Genomic DNA, 24,675 nt, shown 5'->3' with positions numbered 1-24,675 from the left:
AACAACAATGGTGTGCATGACAGGGTTGCAAGGAGAAAGTCACTGCTCCCCAAAAAGAACATTGCTGCTCGTCTGCAGTTTGCTAAAGATCACGTGGACAAGCCAGAAGGCTGAAAAATGTTTTGTGGACGGATGAGACCAAAATAGAACTTTTTGGTTTAAATGAGAAGCATTATGTTTGGAGAAAGGAAAACGTTTAGTTGCAGTTATTGCTACACAAGGGGGTCACACCAGATACTGAAAGCAAAAGTTCACATACTTTTGCCACTCACAGATATGTAATATTGGATCATTTTCCTCAATAAATAAATGACCACGTATAATATTTTTGTCTCATTTTGTTTAACTGGGTTCTCTTTATCTACTTTTAGAACTTGTGTGAAAATCTGTTGTTTTAGGTCATATTTATGTAGAAATATAGAAAATTCTAAAGGGTTCACAAACTTTCAAGCACCACTCTAATGCCAAGTCATTAACTAATAGATCCTTTATAGAGAGACAGTTAACAGAAAATTTCCTATAGTTAATAAGAAGGCAGATGCATCACAGGTTTCTTGGGGAAATCTACACATTTGAGTATTTTGTAATGTGTGCTAAGGGCAGACAGTCTGTTGTGATATTGGTTATATATCACCCTCCTAGACAACATCCATGTGTTCTTGAAGAATCCATCATGACCCTGTCCAGGATAAAGCCATTAGTGAAGATGAATGACTAGGATTTTCACATATTTTCTTACATATTACACATTGAAGATTACTACTAATGGTTTTATTAGGCTACTTTGCTCATTTGACCTTACACAGCATATTCAGTGGCTCTACAAACGAGGTCATCTAACCTTAGATACACCAGAGGGGAACCGTCAGGGCCTTCTAGGCCTTTAGAGAAGGCCCAAACATATCAGCACTTCAAATGTTATATTTCATTTCTTTCATCCTTTAATTTCTTTCATAATTTCATTTTAATTATTCGCTTCTAATTTGGCCTCATTTTTTTAATCAAATTTGCTTCATAAACGAAAGGGTTACTGTCCTGAAAACATTAAAATAGAGTTGTCCAATGAGATTTTTTTTTGTTTGTCTCTAGGCTGCGAAGGATTTAGTGCTAGCTCACTCATTGGTTAGGACTTCATTGCCAGGACAGAAGGCCATGGCAGTGTATGTTTATGTTGGGAGTGACATGAATTAACCAATCAGATTTTGATTTATAGTGGGAGGGACCAAAAATTTATCATCCTAGGCCTTCCTGAAGGCCAATGCAAGCTTAACCGTGAATCAGTGCTGTCAGCGTGGCAACGAAGTAACCTTCCAGCCGGTGTAGTATTCATCAGTAGTGTTAGCAAACGCTAATAAAGCAGTCAAGCCAGTGCTATCGAGAACAAGTGGCACAGGCTAACGACCGAGAATCTAAGATTTCTGTTTCCAGACTCTTCTTCCACACATGTCGCGACAGCATTTTTCACTCATACTTAAGTATTCATTTCCCAATGCAATTTACTTAATTACTTTTAAAATCAACATTGACAACTACACGCAATGGAGCGACCTGGCAGCCTGCCGCTATTCCCTTGCAAAATATTTTGCTGTCTTGCTTTTTTGGTGTGTCTGGCTAGGTTTTGGCTGAGCTGAAGTCCCAGCTCTAATAGTAATGGTTTACCACTGAGGTATAATTATTGCATGGTTTAGACATGAAGGTGCCAAACATCTTAGCTGTTGGGATTTCACTATCAATATTTTGTCTTCACTGATGTGTGTACAATTACTATCAGACAATTACCACCAAGTCCTTTTTTTTTAATAAATACTGATTCCATTTCAGCATCCTCAGATCTCATATTCTCTTTTGACTCTAGTTTGCATCAAGCCTCAATGAACACATGAACACTGTTGCTCCAGAAATTTTAAAGCCCAGTGGAGAAATTCAGAACAGAAATGAAGGCATACAAAGCTCATCTCATCTCATTATCTCTAGCCACTTTATCCTGTTCTACAGGGTCGCAGGCAAGCTGGAGCCTATCCCAGCTGACTACGGGCGAGAGGCGGGGTACACCCTGGACAAGTCGCCAGGTCATCACAGGGCTGACACATAGACACAGACAACCATTCACACTCGCATTCACACCTACAGTCAATTTAGAGTCACCAGTTAACCTAACCTGCATGTCTTTGGACTGTGGGGGAAACTGGAGCACCCAGAGGAAACCCACGCGGACACGGGGAGAACATGCAAACTCCGCACAGAAAGGCCCTCGCCGGCCACGGGGCTCGAACCCAGACCTTCTTGCTGTGAGGCGACAGCGCTAACCACTACACCACCGTGCTGCCCGGCATACAAAGCTGTTATGTCATTTATAAAGAAAATCATCTGAAATTGTTTCGTAATTAAATTAAGCTTGTGAGGAAAGTCTACTTCTCCAGCCTAATTGACAGTCATAACCCAACAAACATTTACCCCTCTTGTTTGATAATGATTAACACCCCCCCCCACACACACACACACACTTTCACCCCCAGTAACTCCAAGCTCTCAGTGGGGCTGAAAGCACTATGTTCACCTTCTAAATAAGTAACCATGAGACACCATAATAATTAACCATACAATTTTATAATTAAATAATTAACTATGAAAATTGAAATGTTCCAGTTGTCATCGTGGCCTTTTACCCACCATTTTCCATCAGATAATTACAAGTATCTGGCTTACTCTCAAATGACATCCTGAATATTATTAATTGCAACAAAAATGTGTCTACAGAGTCTCAAAACAGCTGATGTCAGGCCTCTTCTAGAAATAAGTAGTCTTGACCCTTCTCAACTCCCTTCATTTTCTTGGTACTTACTCATTCAGGCATCATACTTTACGTTACAGAGTCCTTCAGTTTTAGTACATTGACACGGAAGACACACAGTTTACATGCACCGATCTCCTCACCCTCAATACTGTAGGCCTGTTTGCGCTTTAGTTTACTGTTTAAAGGGCATCAAGTTTGGGATAAGTCATATTTTTTTGCTTTTAAATAATGATAAAACTGAAACGTTTGATATTGAAAATGGAGATCAGAAAAGACATGCTCGATGAGCTGGAGTCACTATCTGTGAAGGCCAAAAACTGTTGTCATCTGGGAGTAACGTTTGCAGGACAGAATTCTATCAACTTATCCAAACATATCCAAGGCCTATGAAATTCTCTCAACTGATAATAGTGAGAAATGTATACGTGTTTGTGTTCCATCATCTAGATTAGCAAAAGGCTCTAGTGCTAGTATCCAGAGAGTGCAAAATGCTGTGGCAGGATTCATATTCTACCTGTTCTCAAACCGCTGCACTGGCCGAATGCGAGCGATGTCCCAGCAAGAGCCCCAAATACAAGATTGTTGGTTATACACACTACCTACTGTAGCTAATGTATGGTGAAGCACTTTATTATTATTATGGCCCCAAACTCTGGATGACATGAGAGCTTCCTCATCTGGCCTCATTTATAAACTAAGGATTTATTTGTTCTGCTTAGCTTTTTATATATATCTCATCTCATTATCTCTAGCCGCTTAATCCTGTTCTACAGGGTCGCAGGCAAGCTGGAGCCTATCCCAGCTGACTACGGGCGAAAGGCGGGGTACACCCTGGACAAGTCGCCAGGTCGTCACAGGGCTGACACATAGACACAGACAACCATTCACACTCACATTCACACCTACGGTCAATTTAGAGTCACCAGTTAACCTAACCTGCATGTCTTTGGACTGTGGGGGAAACCGGAGCACCCGGAGGAAACCCACGCGGACACGGGGAGAACATGCAAACTCCGCACAGAAAGGCCCTCACCGGCCATGGGGCTCGAACCCAGACCTTCTTGCTGTGAGGCGACAGCGCTAACCACTACACCACCATGCCACCCTCTGATTTAACTTCATGTTATTGTATTCCTCAACTGCTTTAATTTGTTTTTTTTTATTCTTTTGCCTACAAAGCAATTTATAAACTTTATTCTAAATTTTGATGATGATAATAATGTCCAGAGGATATTACTCTGGAATAATTCTTGACTGGAACCAAGAAGAACTACAAGTAATGGACAGGAAAACCAGAAAGATAATGACGATGAACAGAGCATTACACCCCAGAGCAAGTGTGGCCATGCTGTATGTAGTGAGGATTGAAGGTGGAAGAGGACTGAAATCAGTAGAGGAAACAATTAGATCAGAAGAACATGATTACATCAAAGAGAAAGGGTACAACCAGTTACTGAGAAGACTCACGAAAGAGGACACAAAGAAGGAATATAAGGACAAGCAAAAGAGCAAGAGAGAAAAAGAATGGAAAGAGAAAGTGCTGCATGGGCGGTACCCTAAGTTAACAGAAAAACATGATGTGAAGAAGACCTACAAGTGGTTCAGGAATTGATACATAAAAAAGGAAACTGAAGGACTCATTACTGGGGCACAGGATCAGGCACTACCAACACGATGGAGGAAGATTTAACCTCGAAAAACAAGCAGGAACAACACAATGCAGCATGTGTAACAAGAGGGACGAAACTACAGTGGTGCTTGAAAGTTTGTGAACCCTTTAGAATTTTCTATATTTCTGCATAAATATGACCTAAAACATCAGCAGATTTTCACACAGGTCCTAAAAGTAGATAAAGAGAACCCAGTTAAACAAATGAGACACAAATATTATACCTAGTCAAATGATCCGATATTACATATCTGTGAGTGGCAAAAGTATGTGAACCTTTGCTTTCAGTATCTGGTGTGACCCCCTTGTGCAGCAATAACTGCAACTAAACATTTCCGGTAACTGTTGATCAGTCCTGCACACCGGCTTGGAGGAATTTTAGCCCATTCCTCCGTACAGAACAGCTTCAACTCTGGGATGTTGGTGGGTTTCTTCACATGAACTGTTCGCTTCAGGTCCTTCCACAACATTTCAATTGGATTAAGGTCAGGACTTTGACTTGGCCATTCCAAAGCATTAACTTTATTCTTCTTTAACCATTCTTTGGTAGAACAACTTGTGTGCTTAGGGTCGTTGTCTTGCTGCATGACCCACCTTCTCTTGAGATTCAGTTCATGGACAGATGTCCTGACATTTTCCTGTAGAATTCACCGGTATAATTCAGAATTCATTGTTCCATCAATGACGGCAAGCCGTCCTGGCCCAGATGCAGCAAAACAGGCCCAAACCATGATACTACCACCACCATGTTTCACAGATGGAATAAGGTTCTTATGCTGGATTGCAGTGTTTTCCTTTCTCCAAACATAATGCTTCTCATTTAAACCAAAAAGTTCTATTTTGGTCTCATCCGTCCACAAAACATTTTCCAATAGCCTTCTGGCTTGTCCACATGATCTTTAGCAAACTGCAGACAAGCAGCAATGTTCTTTTTGGAGAGCAGTGGCTTTGTCCTTGCAACCCTGCCATGCACATCATTGTTGTTCCGTGATCTCCTGATGGTGGACTCACGAACTTTAACATTAGCCAATGTCAGAGAGGCCTTCAGTTGCTTAGAAGTTACCCTGGGGTCCTTTGTGACCTCACCGACTATTACACGCCTTGCTCTTGGAGTGATCTTTGTTGTTTGATCACTCCTGGGGAGGGTTACAATGGTTTTGAATTTCCTCCATTTGTACACAGTCTGTCTGACTGTGGATTGGTGGAGTCCAAACTCTTTAGAGATGGTTTTGTAACCTTTTCCAGCCTGTTGAGCATCAACAACGCTTTTTCTGAAGTCCTCAGAAATCTCCTTTGTTCATGCCATGATGCACTTCCACAAACATGTGTTGTGAAGATCAGACTTTGATAGATCCCTGTTCTTTAAATAAAACAGGGTGCCCACTCACACCTGATTGTCATACCATTGATTGAAAACACCTGACTCTAATTTCGCCTTCAAATTAACTGCCAATCCTAGAGGTTCACATACTTTTGCCACTCACAGATATGTAATATTGGGTCATTTTCCTCAATAAATAAATGACCAAGTATAATATTTTTGTCTCATTTGTTTAACTGGGTTCTCTTTATCTACTTTTAGGACTTGTGTGAAAATCTGATGATGTTAAGTCATTTATGCAGAAATGTAGAATATTCTAAAGGGTTCACAAACTTTGAATCACCACTGTTTATTTCACATTCTCAGTGAGTGTAGTAAACTTGCACAGTGTGAATATAGAAAAAGGCATGACAAAGTTGCACAAATAAATAATACACTGGAATTTATGTAAGAAATATGAACTACCATACTCAAGGAATTGGTATGATCATGTGGCAGAGAAAGTGACAGAAATTAGTAAAGCAAAGATATTTGGGGATTTCTCGATACAAACTGATCATGCACAAGCATGAAGACAAGACATTGTAGTGAAAGACAAGGATCAAAACCACACCTGGGTTGTAGACTTATCAATACGTAGAGAGGGAAAAGGAGAAAATGGAGAAATACCAGGATTTGGCAAGAGAGATTCAAAGATTGTGGAACACTTCAGTGAACATGATACCGGTTGTAGTAGGAGCGCTAGGTGCTGTGGGAAAACTGGAGGAAGAGCTGACCAAAGTTGGATATCGAGAAGAAAGAAGTAGACAGAGTGCAATTCTCTACCTTACTAGGATCTGCAAGAATATTGAGGAGAGTATTGGATATCTCAGGTTAGAGGCTCTAACCGGATACCAATACAAATATCAGCTGAAGAGCTGAGAAAATCAATAATGGAAATAATAATAATAATACAATGAATTTTTGTTATGCACTCAGTAGATACTCATAATAGATATCAATATATAAACTGACTAAAGAATTTGTGCTAATTGGATAATGTTTGAAAAATATTTGGTCGATCAATACAACATTCCATAATTTTCCTTTGTCCATTTTGAAAGATTTCACGTTCACATTTTAAGCTGGAGAACATAACAGAAGGCACTAAGATAAATACATCACTGGTCTCATCTGAGGAACTTGCAGTTGCTTACATGCCTTCAATCGAATTCACAAGTTTGAGCCTTTTGAAGAAGAGCTTTAAGAAAGAAGCTGGAGTCAGGGGAGGGTGTAAGGATTCATCCATGCAGTTCCTGTGAACTCTGCGGTTATGAGTCTCAATCGGTTTCACAGTAAACACACACACACACACACACACACACACACACACGTCAATGATTAATGAACTCTGGCGACAGCAGAGCTCCTTCTGTAAGCTCAGAGCTTGGCCACACTGCCTGTCTGAGATCTCATTTGAGGCCATACTGAAATTTGTAATTTAAAAGTGAATGTTATTTTCCCCCTCGTTTCCCAATATTCTGACCTCCTTTTGCTTTTCAGTATTTATCATATTTCTTATTATCTGTTTTTGTGAGAATTCCCAGTTAAATTATTATCCAATGTATTCATTTTTTTGTTCTGAAATATCCTGACTAACTACCTTAAAGTAGTCTCTTGTTATTCTGGCTTGTACCCATTTTAATTGTCTATTAAAAGCCTTGGCTTTCCTTTAAACTTCAGCACCATATTGTTCATGTGTCTATATTCTGAGAGAGGTTTTCCTCTTGCTCTTCTGAGCCCCTTCATGGTCATTCACAGCTGCTGCTTCCCTCATTAGTGGTCTCAGGGGCTTTTCATGGTCACTATTAAACTCCAGTTTCTGTTTGGCCTCTTCAAATGTTGTGTGGTTCCTGAAAGAATCTCATCTCTATTATAAATGATTTCTGTTTTCTCCTCATTATAGATTCCCAAAATGTGCCCAAGTAGCCGAATACAGCTGCTCCTTGCTATCCTGCTCAGTCAAGGTAAGAAAGACTGTCCAATTTGCATAAAGCGTAGCCTCATTACCGTGCAATGAATTAATTCCAGAACAATCTGGTTTCATACACATTGTTCATAAACCTTATTGGACAAAACAGGCTGGCGCATCAGCCTCCAGTCCTGGAGGGCAACGACGCTGCAGATTTGATCATTTATTTAGATTTTATTTTATTCGACTCTTCTAATTAGCAAGGCCTTCATGAACTGAATTTGGTATGTTATAATAGAAAAACACAAATATCATAAAGTAGACTTGGGTAGCCAGAGCCACTTTCGGTGTCCTTGTTTGTTAGTTTTGGTATCAGAATTATATCAGAATATCTTCTGATTCTTTTCTGACAAAATCTGATAAAGTAAAATATTCAAATTAATGAAAAGAACTCATGATCAATTGTATCTACAAAGTAAAAGTTGTGTGTATTGAAAGTGGGATTTGAAACAATTTTGTGAAGTTTTTGCTTCACTCACATGCACAAGTGAAAAAGAAAGATGGAGTATAATAAAGTATCACATCTCAAAAGTTCCAAAAGCTTGCAGAACAAATTGTAAAACTAACGGCACATATACAAGATTCAGAAAGGGACATGCAAACTTGTGAAGTGTCTGATTTAGATTTTTCTGCTCTTATAACATGCATTATGTGATCGCATTCGTTACATGATGGAAGAACTGTGAAACCAAACACAGCTGAAAATAAGTTTTGCTTCATTATGTCTTAAAAGTAGACGGCCTTTCAATTGAATAAAAGTGGTGAAATTTAGTTTCTTCTGAAATTTGGTCATTGTGATGTATGTTTATTTTTGTAATATCTTTTTAAAAAAAAAAACTAGGCCATTCTGTGGCTGGGAAGTTATTTCATTTGAGGGGATTCCCTAACAAATAACGTGTATGAAACTGCTCACTTCACGCAGTCAAGCAGACAGAGGAAGTCCGTGTGCGCATGCGTACGCTTACCTTAGTCGTCGTCTTCATCTTTAGGGTTTTACAGCAGCTGGCATCCACAGTGTTGCATTACTGCCATCTACAGGTTTACCTTGACCGTGCACTGACAGTTACATCATTCTGTTGCTAAACGAACAGCTGATCACACCAAGGTGCTTGCTGATCACCGATATTAATTAGTTTGGTCCTGCGTTTCCTTTCCTTCACAACATAACGTCTTTTCTCAATTTCCATTACTGTAGTCAGTCTTTCCAGTTTCATTTGCACATTCACTTCCGCCATTTTTCTCTCCTGTTTCAAATTTGTATCCCACAATGCTTTGTGCGAACAGGGAAAGCCCACCACGTGATGCATGATGTAGTATCTTGAATCAGGTCACGGTAAAGCAGGGAAAAAAAAGTGGAGAATTTAGGGCCACGTGGCCCTAAATTCATTAATTGCTCTATTTTTAAAAAACTAATAAAATTGGAAGTCTGTGATTCAAATTCAGTAGCTTTCAGTCCACTAAAAAAATAATTGGGTGTCAGGAAAAATCCTTTTTATGATCTATACTTGAAAAATCTGAAAGGTGGTCTACCTTTAAATCTTATGCTTACTCTCTGCTGGATTAATGTAAAACATGTACATTAGGCAATGACATTTATAACTAATCCAAACATGTTGAAGATATAAAAGTGTTCAATTTTGTTTCTTTAATTTCACTAATTAGCATGAGAAATTCATTTCCTAATTACCAACTGAAAAAAAAACATCCACTTAATACCAGAGACAGGGTTTTGTACTTGAATTTTATTGTCAAGCCACAATAATACATTTATATCTGAAGCTTCTGCCTTTGGCAATGGTGGAGCCACACTGTCTAGACAACAGCACAGAATTGGGGTTAATTGTTTCTTTTCATGAACTGTGTTCATGAAAAGAACACAGTTTGTATTCTTCAGTATGGTACAGTATTATACATCCTTTAAACAAACTGGTATAACCAGCAACACACAATACTGTTTACAGAATCTCTTTACAGACTCGGTTCATGCTAGTCTCACCTTTGGCAGATTTTCTTCAACGTCATTCCACCTGACAGCTAAGATGTGATATGGGCTTCTGCATTAAGACAACAGGCTACTGTCTTTCTTTAGTCTCCCATCGTTTCCTTTCACATACTATAGACGCACATCGTAAATCAGAGGAAGGACAGTTAGTGCCTCTCAGGTAGCTCAGACTGGGCAAGGAAAATATCTTCTAGTTCAAGGTTTAATGATTGCTATAAAGATATGAATAATTTCCAACAATTTGATATGATGTAATTTTTACAGAGATGCTTTTTAAATTTGATCTTTATATAATGGACAACAAAGCTATTAAACAACATACACTATATGGCCAAGAGATTGTGGTCACCTGACCATCAGATCCATATGTAGTTCTTCCCCAACCTGTTGCCACATATTCATCCATCTATCCATTATCCATAACCACTTATCCTGTGCAGGGTCGCAGGCAAGCTGGAGCCTATCCCAGCTGACTATGGGAGAGAGGTGGGGTACACCCTGGACAAGTCGCCAGATCATCGCGGGGCTGACATATAGAGACAGACAACCATTCACACTCACATTCACACCTACGGTCAATTTAGAGCCACCAATCAGCCTAACCTGCATGTCTTTGGACTGTAGGGGAAACCCGAGCACCCAGAGGAAGACACGGGGAGAACATGCAACTCCACACAGAAAGGCCCCTGTCAGCCACTGGGCTTGAACCCAGAACCTTCTTGCTGTGAGGCAACAGTGCTAACCGCTACACCACCATACTGCTCTGCTACAAATTCAGAAGCAATCAATTGCCTAGAATGTCTTTGTATGCTGTAGCATTACAATTTCCTTTCACTAGAACTAAAGGACCTAAACCTGTTCTAGCATGACAGTGTGCACAATGTGAGCTCCATGATTTGCCAAGGTTGGTGTGGAAGAAATTGAGTGACCTGCACAGACCCTTGACCTCAACCCCATTGAGCACCTTTGGAATCAACTGGAATGTCAACTGCACCCCAGGCCTCATCACCTGACATCAGGACCTGACTTCACTAATGCTCTTATGGCTGAATGTACAAATCCCCAGAGCCACACTCCAAAATCTAGTGGAAAGCCTTCCCAGAAGAGTGGAAATTATTGTAACAGCAAAGCAGGACGAAATCTGGAATATAATGTTTAACAAGTAGGTAGCTACAAACTTTTGGCTATGTAGTATCATCAGGATAGGTCGGTGAGGGCATGCTATTATTGGAAAATAACCAACTTAGGGCTGATAATACCATCACGCCACCCTGCCATTGATTACTTTCCTATTGCAGCATATCCAGTTATCTTTAATTCCTTGTTAAGGCAATACTTAATGTTTCCAACTATTCTTAAGTACAAGGTTCTGGATAGGAGTTGGGGTGACGGTGAGAGAAGATCTAGGAATGACTTGATTAATATACACTGGCCCACAATATGCTGGAGGCAGCATTCATTCTTCCACATGAATGGGATTAAAAACCATTTATGAGTTGCTTTTATGACCTCATAATTTTGCCTGCAGGGGTTTGAAGCCTGGGGTATCTGGATGTTTCTCTGGTTAAATTGTGTCTCCATGGAGACCTTTTGGAAAATGCTCTTGATCCTAACACAGCTATAAAGAAACAAAAGTGTATGTGATTAAGGTAGAACACACTCCACAATACAGGAGCTAACTGAGAGAGGACATAGAGAGTCAGAAGGCTGTCCCCCTTCTTAGCCGCTCACATGGCCCTTTCCACTCAATCAGCCATTGTGTGTGAGGGAGAGCATTACTGAGTTCTGCTCACTCAAGCGGTGACTGCGAGCTCATCCCCTTTTGAGGCAATGGCGCCTGTTTTCCACCCGTCCGGTAGGCGTTGTTGGAATGCCGACTGCGCTAAATTATCCCTCTAAAAAGGGCTGAGCACCAGGTGCTGGGACACGGGGAAAGAGTTCTACAGAGAATTATGCCTGGGGACAAGGTCAAGTCAGCCACGCAAAAATAACGGGTTGTCATTTCACATGTACACTGTCTCTTTTAGTGTACTGGTTTCAGACTAGTATCCAATAGCAGTGTTATAACATAGATCTATGCTCTGAGGTTCCATTTGATCTTATTCATTTATAGCCTTGCATGAACTCTGATGAATGAGTCGAAAGGTGCTGTGTTCTCTTTTTTTTTTTTTCAGTGGACTGCAGCTTTGCTGTTCAAGAGATCCAGGCTGATCATGAAACCCTGATGAAGATCAATGCTGCAGGGGAAAGTGAGTACTCAGAGTCCCAAACTGAACTGTCACTTACAAGAGAAACACAGTCAAAAAATAAATAAATACTTTTGTATAGTTACATGTTTAAGGAAGCAGTGTGTTATTTTTAGAGAACGGAAATTAAAACTTTTAATGAAAACAATGACAGCCGTTTTCTTTCTACCCCCCCCCCCCCCCCCCCCCCCAGCTGAAATTACACATGCCTCATTACGAGTGTCTTTTAAGATGATAGGGCAGCTTTCTTTCAGCTGGAGGCAATGCTAATTTAACAGAAAGAAAATATATATATATATATATATATAGAAGCCTAAAGAAAAACCATGGTCAGTATTAGAATCTAACCAAGCTCTATGCATAGCAATATTGCATGTCATCAGCTTTCTAGGATATCTGAAAATATATAATTCTTAAAGGTCTTCAGTCTTAACCTTGGGGTCATGACCCTGACCCCATGTGTGGTCACCTGAGATGTAGATGGGGTCAGGTCATACCACTGAGTTCTAGCATTTCCTTGCTAGGGCATTTTTGTTTTCCAACTGGAGTCCCTCATGAACCCATTTTACATAAGACCTCAGTGGCACCACATCCAAAAAGCTTCAACGTTAAAGTGATGTTTTAAACCAGCTGCTTGCAGCGTGAGAAGTGGCGCAGTTCACATGCACACAACACGTCTTGCAGTCAAAGTCTGCCCTGTTCTGTGTAGAAAACAGCATGTAGCGGAGTAGAAAATCTCACTGTATTAACACACTTGTGGTTATTCATGTTTATAATAATTTGATGTTCAGTACAGATATGTGCAGGTTATATTTGCTAAACCAGTGCAAGGAAACACTGAAAAAATAGCTTCAGGCTGTGTGTATACATGTTTAAAGTAAAACTATTAAGTGAAATACATGGCATGACCCTGAGTGAACTGCTGAACCCAACCCACATATACAGTAAGCACTTATTTGAGTGAAGCCGGGATTGTGTGCCATTGTATACATCAAATCAGATACCAATCTAGGTTGGGTGTAACATCTTTGATGAGATTTCAACACCATCTCCTAAATTTGATGAGCTGCAGTTTGACACATAAACCCAGTCCTTTCATTAGAGGCTACGAGTGCACAGTGCCTATGGTTATATAGAGCATAAAAGCCTTGTTAAAACTGTAAATAAAATAACCCGTGTGTGGTCTTTCATTCTTTGATGTATCTCATCTCATCTCATTATCTCTAGCTGCTTTATCCTGTTCTACAGGGTCGCAGGCAAGCTGGAGCCTATCCCAGCTGACTACGGGCGAAAGGCGGGGTACACCCTGGACAAGTCGCCAGGTCATCACAGGGCTGACACAGAGACACAGACAACCATTCACACTCACACCTACGGTCAATTTAGAGTCACCAGTTAACCTAACCTGCATGTCTTTGGACTGTGGGGGAAACCGGAGCACCCGGAGGAAACCCACGCGGACACGGGGAGAACATGCAAACTCCGCACAGAAAGGCCCTCGACGGCCATGGGGCTCGAACCCGGACCTTCTTGCTGTGAGGCGACAGCGCTAACCACTACACCACCGTGCCGCCCCCTCTTTGATGTATGACCTTTAAAATTTATATGTTACCCTGCATGTGCCGGAATATGATACAAACGTGTATATATTACATATATATTTGAAAACCTTGTGAAATTGATTGGTTAATTGATTCATTTTTGTATGTGTGTGCTCATTACTCACTTGTATGTGCATGTGTGTGTGTTCACTGCTTCAGATGGGTTAAATGCAGAGGTTTAATTTCACTGTGTGCTTAAGTCTGTGCTTGAGTGTACATGTGACAAATAAAGGCTTCTTGGCTCTTGGCTTGGCTTTTTGATTGAATAAAAAATGTCTAACATTCTATGGACTGTGAACTTCACATTAATGCACTGTGAATGTTCAGAGGAGTAGGTCTATTGTTCTTGGCATCCTATTAACTGAAACAAAAAGTGAGGAAAATTTTAGGCTCTTAAAATGGGCCAAAAAAGTCACAAATACCTGGTCTATAATAATAGCTTTATATTAACAGACGTAGATACTAGTGTTGCAGTCAGGACCACTGAAAACCAAAGTGTATCAGGGCCAAGATTTTGAGGGGTTGAGACCAAGTCAAGACCAGGGCAGGGCGCGACTGAGTCAAGACCAGGACCAGACCAATGTGTGAGAGGGGTGACAACTGTTAACAGGAAGAAAATTTTCAAATTAGCAATGCGTCACATTATTGGTCACATTTGAAGTAGGAAATTTTACATCCAATCACAGTAATGACACTAGAAGTCCCAGCATTTTTCTGTCTACCTAGAAGACCCACATAGGGGCCATTTGGCCCGACCGCATTTCCCTAATACACTAATCACTCATTTTGTTATGGTAATGAGGCTGTTAGTGGCAGTGTGTGGGGTGAGGGGGTCACACTTCACACACTTCAGTGGTGAAGTCATGTTGGCTACTTCTGTGTGAATGTGAGAATGAGGAATAAAAACACATTCTATTCTAAAATGTGAACATGTGAATGTCCCATGTGACCATAATGACTCATGTGACTGCAACCAGACAATTGTTTGATGGATAAATACCTCAGTGCACATGGACTATCGCTTCAGTTCCCTCAAGAATTTTGTGGTGAAAGAAGCTCCTCTCCAAGGAACGAAGATGCAGAGATTCAACATTCAACAGGCATTGGAAATGATCCTGGATGGAGCAAACCCTTGCGACTCGGATGGAGAAGACGTCAACCTTCAGGTGGATTCAGACTCACACTAATAGCCACATTTCCATAATAAAATGAGTGTCCACAGGAGGGACTTGGGGCCAATTGGCCCTCTTGTGGGTTTTCTAGGTAAAAAGGCCAAATGGCCCCTCTCTGGGACTTCTAGTAAATCAGACAATGCACAGGCAATTTAGCGATATCCCCGCAGTTGTGGTCTTGACCGGTCTTGAAATAAAATCCCGAGTCCTCTATGTCTAAGACCGAGACAAGACCGAGTAAAAATGTAGTCAATTCCAAGATGAGACCGAGACCTTCAAAAAGTGGTCTTAAGACCGGTCTCAAATACTACAACACTACTAGATACATCCTACATAAGCAAGCTGCCAATCAAATAAGTTCATAGAATGTTTTAGATACTTCCATAAAGTGCTGTCAGAAATGAATCAGAAGTGTCCCAGTTTAATTTATGGCTATGATAAACTAAATTCATTTGATGTGGCTTTGACAATTTAAAAAAAAAGGTCTCTAATTTCTACACACATGCACACCCCAAAAAATAAAATAAAATAAAATAAAATTATAAGAAGGCATTTAAAGAGTCCCTCTATCCAAATGCACACGTTTTTACAAATGCTGACATGTCGTCCATATAATCACCCTCTTTATGACAGGCTGCGGGTTCCAGCATAACAGTTAGGCACATTATAATTTAACCTTTTGCCTTCCATATCTACTACAAACATCTCTCTCTCTGCATGTGTGTGTGAGTGAGTGTACCTGTATGTGTTTTTGGTAGAGAAATAAGCATGGACAGGCTAGCTGTTAAGCTACTCATCATATTCAGGGCTGTAGTAAAAATGGTTTCCAGGAAGAAATGGCATAATTATGTGTTGGCAAATTGGAAATAATGTTCTATTTCTTTATTTCTTTATTTGCTTTGTGTCTGTGCACAGTGATGAGGTGCTCTGCAGCTATGGATGTCCTCTTTTTGATGGACGGCTCATATAGTGTTGGGAAGGGCAGCTTCGAGAGGTCACGCCACTGTGTACTGAAACTGTGTGAGGCTCTGAACATCAGCCCAGACACGGTCAGCAAATAACATCCCATCAACCTGAAGCTTCTACAATAAGTGCAGATTTAAAGCAGTGATGTATCTCAGGTCCATGTGCTGTTTGTAGATGCTTCCTGTGTGTTTCTCAGGTGAGAGTTGGAGTAATTCAGTTTGGTTCAACTCCCAAGATGGAAATCTCACTAAACTCCTACAGAAGCAGGGGGGAGCTCAGCAAACACATCAAGAAAATACAGTACAGGTATAGAGTTCTGCACATGTGCATTCTATCTTAAGTAAACATTTTATGCATATTTCATCAGTTTTACATGCCATTTGAACGGATCATTTGACAGTTTAATGTACACCATCTCTTGAGAAGGAAATCTAAAATAGTGAATATTATGCTATATTGATATAAAAACATCATGAAATTAAGGTCCCGCACATACATTCAAATATACAGTAGTACATGGTTTTAAAAAAACATTGAAAATATGTGTTGAAAAATCATATTAGGTTAAAATTGCATTTCAAAATTTCAAAGAATTCAAGGACTAAGAAGGAAGGAAAAGGAAGAAGCCTCAAAAGATCTCTCAAAACAGATCCCATCCTCTTCTGATTGACACTAGGTCATGGGATTATAAATCACTAGCAGGTTACTCAGCGTTGCCTGGGTTTTGCGAAATTCTGGGTTGCCCCCAGACTTCCATGTCAAATTTGTTGAAGATCTGAAGAGAAATGGTGATGTTAACCCAAGACAAACAAAAATCCAAACATCCACCACCTAGGGGCCCACCAGGGATCCCCTGGGGCCCAAATATGGAATTTCTGAGTTCTGCCAAATTGTGGCCATCTCCTGTACCTACGTGGCAAGTTTAGTGAAGATCTGTTGAAAGCTTGTGTTGATAACTGTAACATGAAAGGCACTGAAGGAGGGGGTGGGTGGATGTTGTGCCCCCCAGGGACCTCCCTGGGGCCCGTACATGAATTTTGTTTATATCTGCAAAATTCTGGGTCATCCCCAGATCTACTTGCCAAATTTGGTGAAAATCCGTCCAGAAATGTCAACATTAGCTCAAAACAAACAAACAAACTTTGCCGCTTATTATATAGATTACCGTATACAGCTGTGGGAAAGTAAAAGCAAACAATACTAAATATGTTGAAAGAGTTTTTATGAACTATTGTGAATAAGTCCTGGGATGAGCATAGGACAGTCTTTATGATTTATTTATGTTGTCTTGCTATGCAGAATATCCCACTGCAGAGGATTTCCCTTTCAGGAAAAAAGTTTAAAATAGAACCTGCTTAGAAATTTAGTCATTAACTATCCAAGGTGATCATAACTGTGCACACTTTGAGTGGTGGTGGTGGTGGGGATCTCCAGAGGGAACCCCTGTCTATCAGAGCAACAGCCTGTCCACTCATGTATATGGAATAAGGCAGTTAGAGTTCCACTTCAAATGCATTTAACTGCCCTATAATCTTGCAGTCAGATACAGATACTATCCAGTAACTTCATGTCTTGGAGGAATGTGTTAGCCTTTTCCCCTGCCAGGTTAGTAGCTGGCATGCAATACTGTGATCGTTAGCATACCATGGATTTTTCTTGTTTTGTTTCATCCTCTGCTTGGAATCCTCAGGCCAGACATGATTGTTGTTGTTGGTGTGTGTGTGTGCACAACTGTGTTTGAGGCGTTATGGCTGAGATAATGATGGACGTTGATGTGGCTACTGCTCTGTTAGTGTGCCAACTAACAGCTTTACACCCATCCAAGATGCAGACAGCTGGCCTGTTCCCACACCAGTCAGAACATAATATTTTCCCTTGGCAGGGCGTGAAATTACCGTTTCTGATCGCTCTCATAAAGACATCAGCACTTGCAGCACTTGTTGGCCCCAGTGAACAAATGCAGCTCGGAGACCTGCTGGCTGTGTGCCTGATTTTCCTATGATATCCTGTCAGGACCTCTCAAAACCAGCTGCAGGAAGGAAGGAATCACGGATTAAAGTGGCATAGAAGGATGTTGTCAACAGTGTTTGCGCATAAAATATTTTTGGTTCAGGGAAATACTGTCAGTCCTGAAGTGTTGAGATGCAAGTGTGGATGTCGAACTTGACAGGTGACTAAGAGAAAAGGAACCTGAAACCGGGGACTGCTGTAAGGCATTGAATTGTGTTCGATTAGCTACAGTGAGAGCAGACTGAAGGACTAAGTAGGGTATTGTTTCAGGGACTGGGAATTTGATCACAGTCAGATTAATACAAGATTAGTGCAATGATCATTGGGAGATAATGTTACATACTGCCAGGAAGGTCTACGTCTTTATTAAGCTTTTCTGGAGGATTTTTAGGAAATAAAACACACACACGCGCACACACACACACGATGTTCCACATAGCCAGTTTATATTCTTAATTTATCATTATTTTCCACAGCTTACCCTCCTGTTCATTCCTTCTAGTGTCTTTTCCTTCTTGTATACTCTTTCTTGTTTTAACTTCCTAATAAGCAAGTCCTCTTTATTTCAACCATGTGCTCATTCATTTCACCAGAATCACAAGTCCCAGGCATGCTAATGAAGTCCTTAGGTCCTTTGATGTTCACCACACTTTAACATTTCACATTTTATAGGAGCGATCAGTTTTCACAGGTCCCATGATGCTCGGAGCCTGTCCTGTAGCTCTGCCTGTGGTTCCCACGCATGCTGCAAATAAGAGTATTCAAGCATGCTGTTCTATGCAATGAGAGCAGATCTAACTTCTTAACCCTGGTGTCTGATACCAACCATTTAAAAGCCTGATTTATTGGATCAGGTGTGTGAGAGCTGAGAAGATTAAAATGTACAGTATAGTGCAGGGAATTGTGGAATAAATTAGGAGTTATTCATTTAATAAAGTACATTTATCTCACTGCCTCCATATAGTTAGCAATAAAAGTTGTTTGAAGTTTGATCTTTTCCCCCCAGAGGAGGGAGCACACAAACTGGTCTGGCTTTTAAGTATGTGATGAGGAAGGGGTTCCTCGGCGGGCGGAAATCCCCAGTGCCTCGCATTGTCATCCTCCTGTCTGATGGAAAGTCCCAGGGTACAGTGCAGCCGGCTGCCTCTGACCTCAAGCAGTCTGGAGTGATTCTGTTTGCTGTGGGCCTGCGCTATCCAAGGTATCACATATTTAGGATACTAAATAAGGTATTCTTTTCACTCTTTACCAATAATATTATGCTACAGGCTACTACACTTGTGTATATAGACTAGTAATGTAACACAGTGCTGCTATTTGTATCTGTGTTTGTCTGTATCTGTGTCTTTTAAAGGTCATAGGCAATGGTTGGAGGTGAAATGTAGAATATCAACTTTATTGTCTAGAAGAACGACCCAAAAAGCGAATTCAATTTTCCTAGTGTCTAACTTGCACCCTAAAATTGAATAAAACGGTTAAAATATACTGTTTTGCCCAGTTTCCGAAGGTTTGTTTACATCTCACTTATGCGCACTTTCACCGCCACGGGACCGTCGTCATGATGTCATTTAAGCCAAACAGACCTGGAGCAGCTCTGTGTTTACTTGCGAACCGAGCACATGTGTACGGATTTTGGTCGTGAGAGGTTGTGTAAAATGTCTGATAGCGATTTTGAAGTAGGAACTCTCCAAATTAAATATTGAGAGGTGAAACCATATATGAATGAACCTATGGCCGTTGCGAAGCAATCGGTGAATGTGGCTCACTGGTTTGACCGTGCGGCCTCGGAATCGGACAGTGACTCGGCCGACTCTGATCACGGTAACCCCGGACCTCAACAAGACTCGCGGCCAAACGATTTATCCTGGTAATTATGATAAATTCCTACTTTCGTCGTAATACTAAATAAGAGCCCTTTTGAAGAATAATTAAACCGCCCTCCCTAGTGGATATAGGTAACGATTACATGACAGTGCGCCAGTAGGCCACATTAGCCTGCCATCCGCGGCATTATACTATTTATAGCCTACTCTAAGCGAGGAAATATCCCTTTGTCTCATTTCCACAATGATTGTACAGGATCCCTCAAGATTCTTGACTTGTCAATTGCAAGCAAAAGTAAAAATGTTTACCTCCAATCTCCTTTTTGCTTGAGCGTTGCTGGTCCGTTTCTTCTTTGACTGCTTGATTTTGTTTCATGCGCACAATCCACTCTCTCCGCTTCGTCTCCTCTTTCAGGAAAAAACCCAACCCTCTGGCTTCACGCACACAATCCACTCTCTCCGCCTCGTCTCCTCTTTCGGAAAAAGCCAACCCTCTGGCTTCACGCACACAACCGTCTCGCTCCACCTCTTCTCCTCTTTCAGAAAAAACCAACCCACTCGTTCCGCCTCTTCCGGAAAAAGCCAACCCTCTCGCTCCACCTCTTCCAGAAAAAGCCAATCTGCTCTCTCCGCTTCTTCTCCTCTCTCGGTAAAAGGTAAAAACTTCTTCCTGAACCGGTCCCGTTGTTACAGTTCACTGCACAACAATAAGGCATGGGGTTTTTCTTTAGAAATTCCTGAACGCACATCTGCACTCAAGCTGAACGGCAATGTAAGTAAATGGAAGTGGACTCAACTCAAGCGGTTTGTTTGTCTTAAATGACGTCACGCGCCGAGTGGTCACGGAAATAGCCGACACAAATTCGCCACGATTCGCGCTAACTTATTTTAATTATTACTTATTAACAATACTTCTTGGGACCAGAAGAAAATTACACAGGGTTTTTTAACATATAAAGTTTCAAATGTGCATTAAATTAAAACCGTTGCCTATGAGCTTTAATTGCTCCGTATATTCATATCTGTATCGGTATTCGGATTCAAAGCCAAAGTGAGTGTGGCCTAAAGTGGAAAGTTGTTTATTATTATTATCTCATCTCATCTCATCATCTCTAGCCACTTTATCCTGTTCTACAGGGTCGCAGGCAAGCTGGAGCCTATCCCAGCTGACTACGGGCGAAAGGCGGGGTACACCCTGGACAAGTCGCCAGGTCATCACAGGGCTGACACATAGACACAGACAACCATTCACACTCACATTCACACCTACGGTCAATTTAGAGTCACCAGTTAACCTAACCTGCATGTCTTTGGACTGTGGGGGAAACCGGAGCACCCGGAGGAAACCCACGCTGACACGGGGAGAACATGCAAACATGCAAACTCCGCACAGAAAGGCCCTCACCGGCCACAGGGCTCGAACCCGGACCTTCTTGCTGTGAGGCGACAGCGCTAACCACTACACCACCGTGCCGCCCTATTATTATTATTATTATTATTATTATTATTATTATTATTAATAATTTAAGACACACAAACTGGACCTCTTTTTTTTTTAATTCTGTTCACATAGTGGTTTTTTTTTTGTAACTGCCCACAGCATTTTCTAACAAGTTTATTTGGTTATACCCCCCACCTCCCCAACAAAGGCTAAGTTCAACTGCCATGACACTGAAAAGGGAGTTACTAAGAATCAATGACTAAACTCTCCAAATGCTTCATTGATTTTAATATTAATGAATGTGGCCTTTCTTTGTCATGTAAGCTTTATACTGTTATGTTACTCTTTTATGTTTCATTTTTAGCATTATGCATAAAATGCAAAAAAAAAAAAAAGTAGAAAAAGCAGCCATGTCAGTACAGCACCTTTAAAGAAAGAGAAAGGCTGATAATACTTGAGCGTTTGTGTTTTCAACCTGGCAAACTGTAGAAACTGTGCATATGTCTGATGTCAAACAACGCAGTAACAGTGTTGAGTGAAGGCAATAAAACTTTGTCCTGCATGCTTCAGCTAAATGTCACAAAAATGCACAAATGCCCTGCAGGGATGATCTGTGTTTCTTAAATGTTTTGACTGCAATTTTTTGTCTTCTTCCTGCACCAGCTGAACAGTTTTATAAAATAATGATTTCTTAGTAGTGCTTCCAGCTCTCTCTCTCTCTCTCTCTCTCTCTCTCTCTCTCTCTCTCTCTCTGTGCTGCATATCAGTATAGCAGTCCAGAAGTCCACCTGTCAGAAGCCTATCAGCACATCTGCTGTCTATGTAGCGTGGAGCTCATTCCATTCTTATAATGCTCAGTATGTAATACCATACGGTGTGACTGGAGGTCTTATGGAGGTCTTTCACAATGATTCAGTTCAGTCTACATTGTTACAATGTTACAAATGTAACAGAATTATTCAGAATGAACAGATCATGAGATCATGTGTTTTAAATGCATGCACGCGCATATATATATATATATATATATATATATATATATATATATATATATATATATATATACACACACACAGGGTGTCCATAAAGTCTCTTTACAATTTAAAAAAATTATTACAAAGGTGGGCGGCACGGTGGTGTAGTGGTTAGTGCTGTCGCCTCACAGCAAGAAGGTCCGGGTTCGAGCCCCGTGGCCGGCGAGGGCCTTTCTGTGCGGAGTTTGCATGTTCTCCCCGTGTCTGCGTGGGTTTCCTCCGGGTGCTCCGGTTTCCCCCACAGTCCAAAGACATGCAGGTTAGGTTAACTGGTGACTCTAAATTGACCGTAGGTGTGAGTGTGAATGGTTGTCTGTGTCTATGTGTCAGCCCTGTGATGACCTGGCGACTTGTCCAGGGTGTACCCCGCCTTTCGCCCGTAGTCAGCTGGGATAGGCTCCAGCTTGCCTGCGACCCTGTAGAACAGGATAAAGCGGCTAGAGATAATGAGATGAGATATTACAAAGGCAGTTGTTGAGATATTGTAACTAGATTTATTTAATTTTAATCAGTGTTGATTAAAGTTGTTATTCACATTACAATTTTGTGTTTTTGTGTTTCTGTGTTGATGGAAACCGAACCCCTATAAAATGGCTACTCCTCAAGAAAAGGCACAATGTGTATCCTGGTTTGAGTACCGTCTTGATGTGCTTCGTGCAACTAATGGTGCCCATATAGAGGTCTATTAACTGCAGGTGAAAAAAATTTAATAAACACTGATTAAAATAAAATAAATCTAGTTACAATATCTCAACAACTGCCTTTGTAATAATTTTTTTTAAATTGTAAAGAGACTTTATGGACACCCTGTGTGTGTGTGTGTGTGTATATATATATATATATATATATATATATATATATATATATATATATATGTGTGTGTGTGTGTGTGCGCGCATACGTGTGTGTGTGTGTGTATGACCCCCATTTCCAGAAAAGTTGGGACATTTTCCAAAATGCAATAAAAACAAAAATCTGTGATTTTGTTAATTCACACAAACCTTTATTTAACTGACAAAAGTACAAAGAAAAGATTTTCTATAGTTTTACTGAACAACTTAATTGTATTTTGTAAATATAACTGTAGTAAAAATTTGATGTCTGTAACACACTCAAAAAAAAGTTGGGACAGAGGTATTATTACCATTGTATTACTTCACCTTTCCTTTTAATAACAGTTTTTAATCATATGGGAACTGAGAATACTAATTGTTGCAGTTTTGCAATTGGAATTTTTGTCCATTCTTGCTTAATACAAGACTTCAGCTGCTCAACAGTCCGTGGTCACTTTTATCTGATTCTCCTCTTCATGATGCACCCTACATTCTCAGTAGGAGACAGATCTGGACTGGCAGCAGGCCAGTCTAGCACATGTACTCTGTGTCTACGAAGCCACACTGTTGTAGCCCATGCAGAATGAGGCCTGGCACTGCCCTGCTGAAATACGTATGGACTTCCTGGGAAGAGACATCGCCTTGATGGCAACATATGTTGCTCTAAAATCCCAATATATGCCTCTGCGTCAATACTACCTTCACACACATGCAACTCACCCATGCCATGAGCACTGATTCCCCCCATACTGGCACAGTTGCTGGCTTTTGCACCTTTCTCTGATAACAAACTGGACTGTCGTGTTCACCCTTGGCACTGAGAACTCGATGTCCTGTTTTCCCAAAAACAAGCTGAAATGTCATCTCATCTGACCACAGCACACGTTTCCGATGAGTTCAGGCCCAGAGAAATTGGCAGCGTTGCATAGAACTGATGAACAGCTTCTTCCTTACATAATACAGTTTCAGGTTGCATTTCTGGATGCCGCGGTGGACTATGTTAAGTGGCAACAGTTTTCCGAAGTACTCCCGAGCCCATGTGGCTATATTTGTCACATTAGCATGATGGTTTCTCAAGCCGTGCCACCTGAGGGCTAAAAGGTCAAGCACCTTCAACAGTGGATTCTAACCTTGGCCTTTACGCACTGAGATATCTCAGAATTCTTTGAATCTTTTCATAATATTATGAACTGTAGATTTTGAAAGATCTAAATTCTCTGCAGTCTTGCAATTGAGACATGTTCTTTTTGAATTGACTAACAATTCTCTCATGAATTTTGGCATAAAGGGGTGAGTCATGACCCATCCTTGCTTGCAAAGACTGAGCCTTTGGTGCATGTGCCTTTTATACCCAATCATGATCCCCTCACCTGTTACCAGTTAACCTGCTTATTGTGGAATCTTCCAAAATAGTGTCTTATTTTGCCTCTGTTCCAACGTTTCTTTGAGTGTGTTCTAGGCATCAAATTCTAACTTCATTTATATTTACAAAATACAATTAATTTGGTCAGTAAAACTATTGAAAATCTTTTCTTTGTACTTTTGTCAGTTAAGTAAAGGGTCACGTGAAATTAACAAATCAGTTTTTTGTTTTTATTGCATTTTGGAAACTGTCCCAACTTTTCTGGAAATGAGGTTTGTGCAAAAAAGTCATGCAATCGAAAGGCTTTTACTTTCGTGTAGGCAACCGCTTTAGATATTGTATCCTGCGTCAACCGAGTCATTTTAGGTAAAACTGTAAATGTCAACACA

The 24,675-nt window shown here is 40.7% G+C and overlaps 1 protein-coding gene across 1 annotated transcript in view; it reads left to right on the top strand.

The window, feature by feature from the left end:
* vwa2 (von Willebrand factor A domain containing 2) overlaps positions 1 to 24,675 on the top strand; it is a 46,171-nt gene that overhangs the window by 10,993 nt on the left and 10,503 nt on the right. Inside the window, exons 2-6 of the mRNA XM_060939928.1 lie at positions 7,730 to 7,790; positions 11,972 to 12,046; positions 15,732 to 15,865; positions 15,979 to 16,088; positions 18,799 to 18,993. Of these exons, the coding sequence (XP_060795911.1) occupies positions 7,739 to 7,790; positions 11,972 to 12,046; positions 15,732 to 15,865; positions 15,979 to 16,088; positions 18,799 to 18,993 (566 nt within the window). The 5' untranslated portion in view covers positions 7,730 to 7,738. The remainder of the gene's footprint in view (positions 1 to 7,729; positions 7,791 to 11,971; positions 12,047 to 15,731; positions 15,866 to 15,978; positions 16,089 to 18,798; positions 18,994 to 24,675) is intronic.

The sequence above is a fragment of the Neoarius graeffei genome, chromosome 14, assembly GCF_027579695.1.
Source record: "Neoarius graeffei isolate fNeoGra1 chromosome 14, fNeoGra1.pri, whole genome shotgun sequence".
NCBI lineage: Eukaryota > Metazoa > Chordata > Actinopteri > Siluriformes > Ariidae > Neoarius > Neoarius graeffei.
Note: the sequence above shows the minus strand (reverse complement) of the source record. Positions and strands in the feature narration are given on the sequence as shown.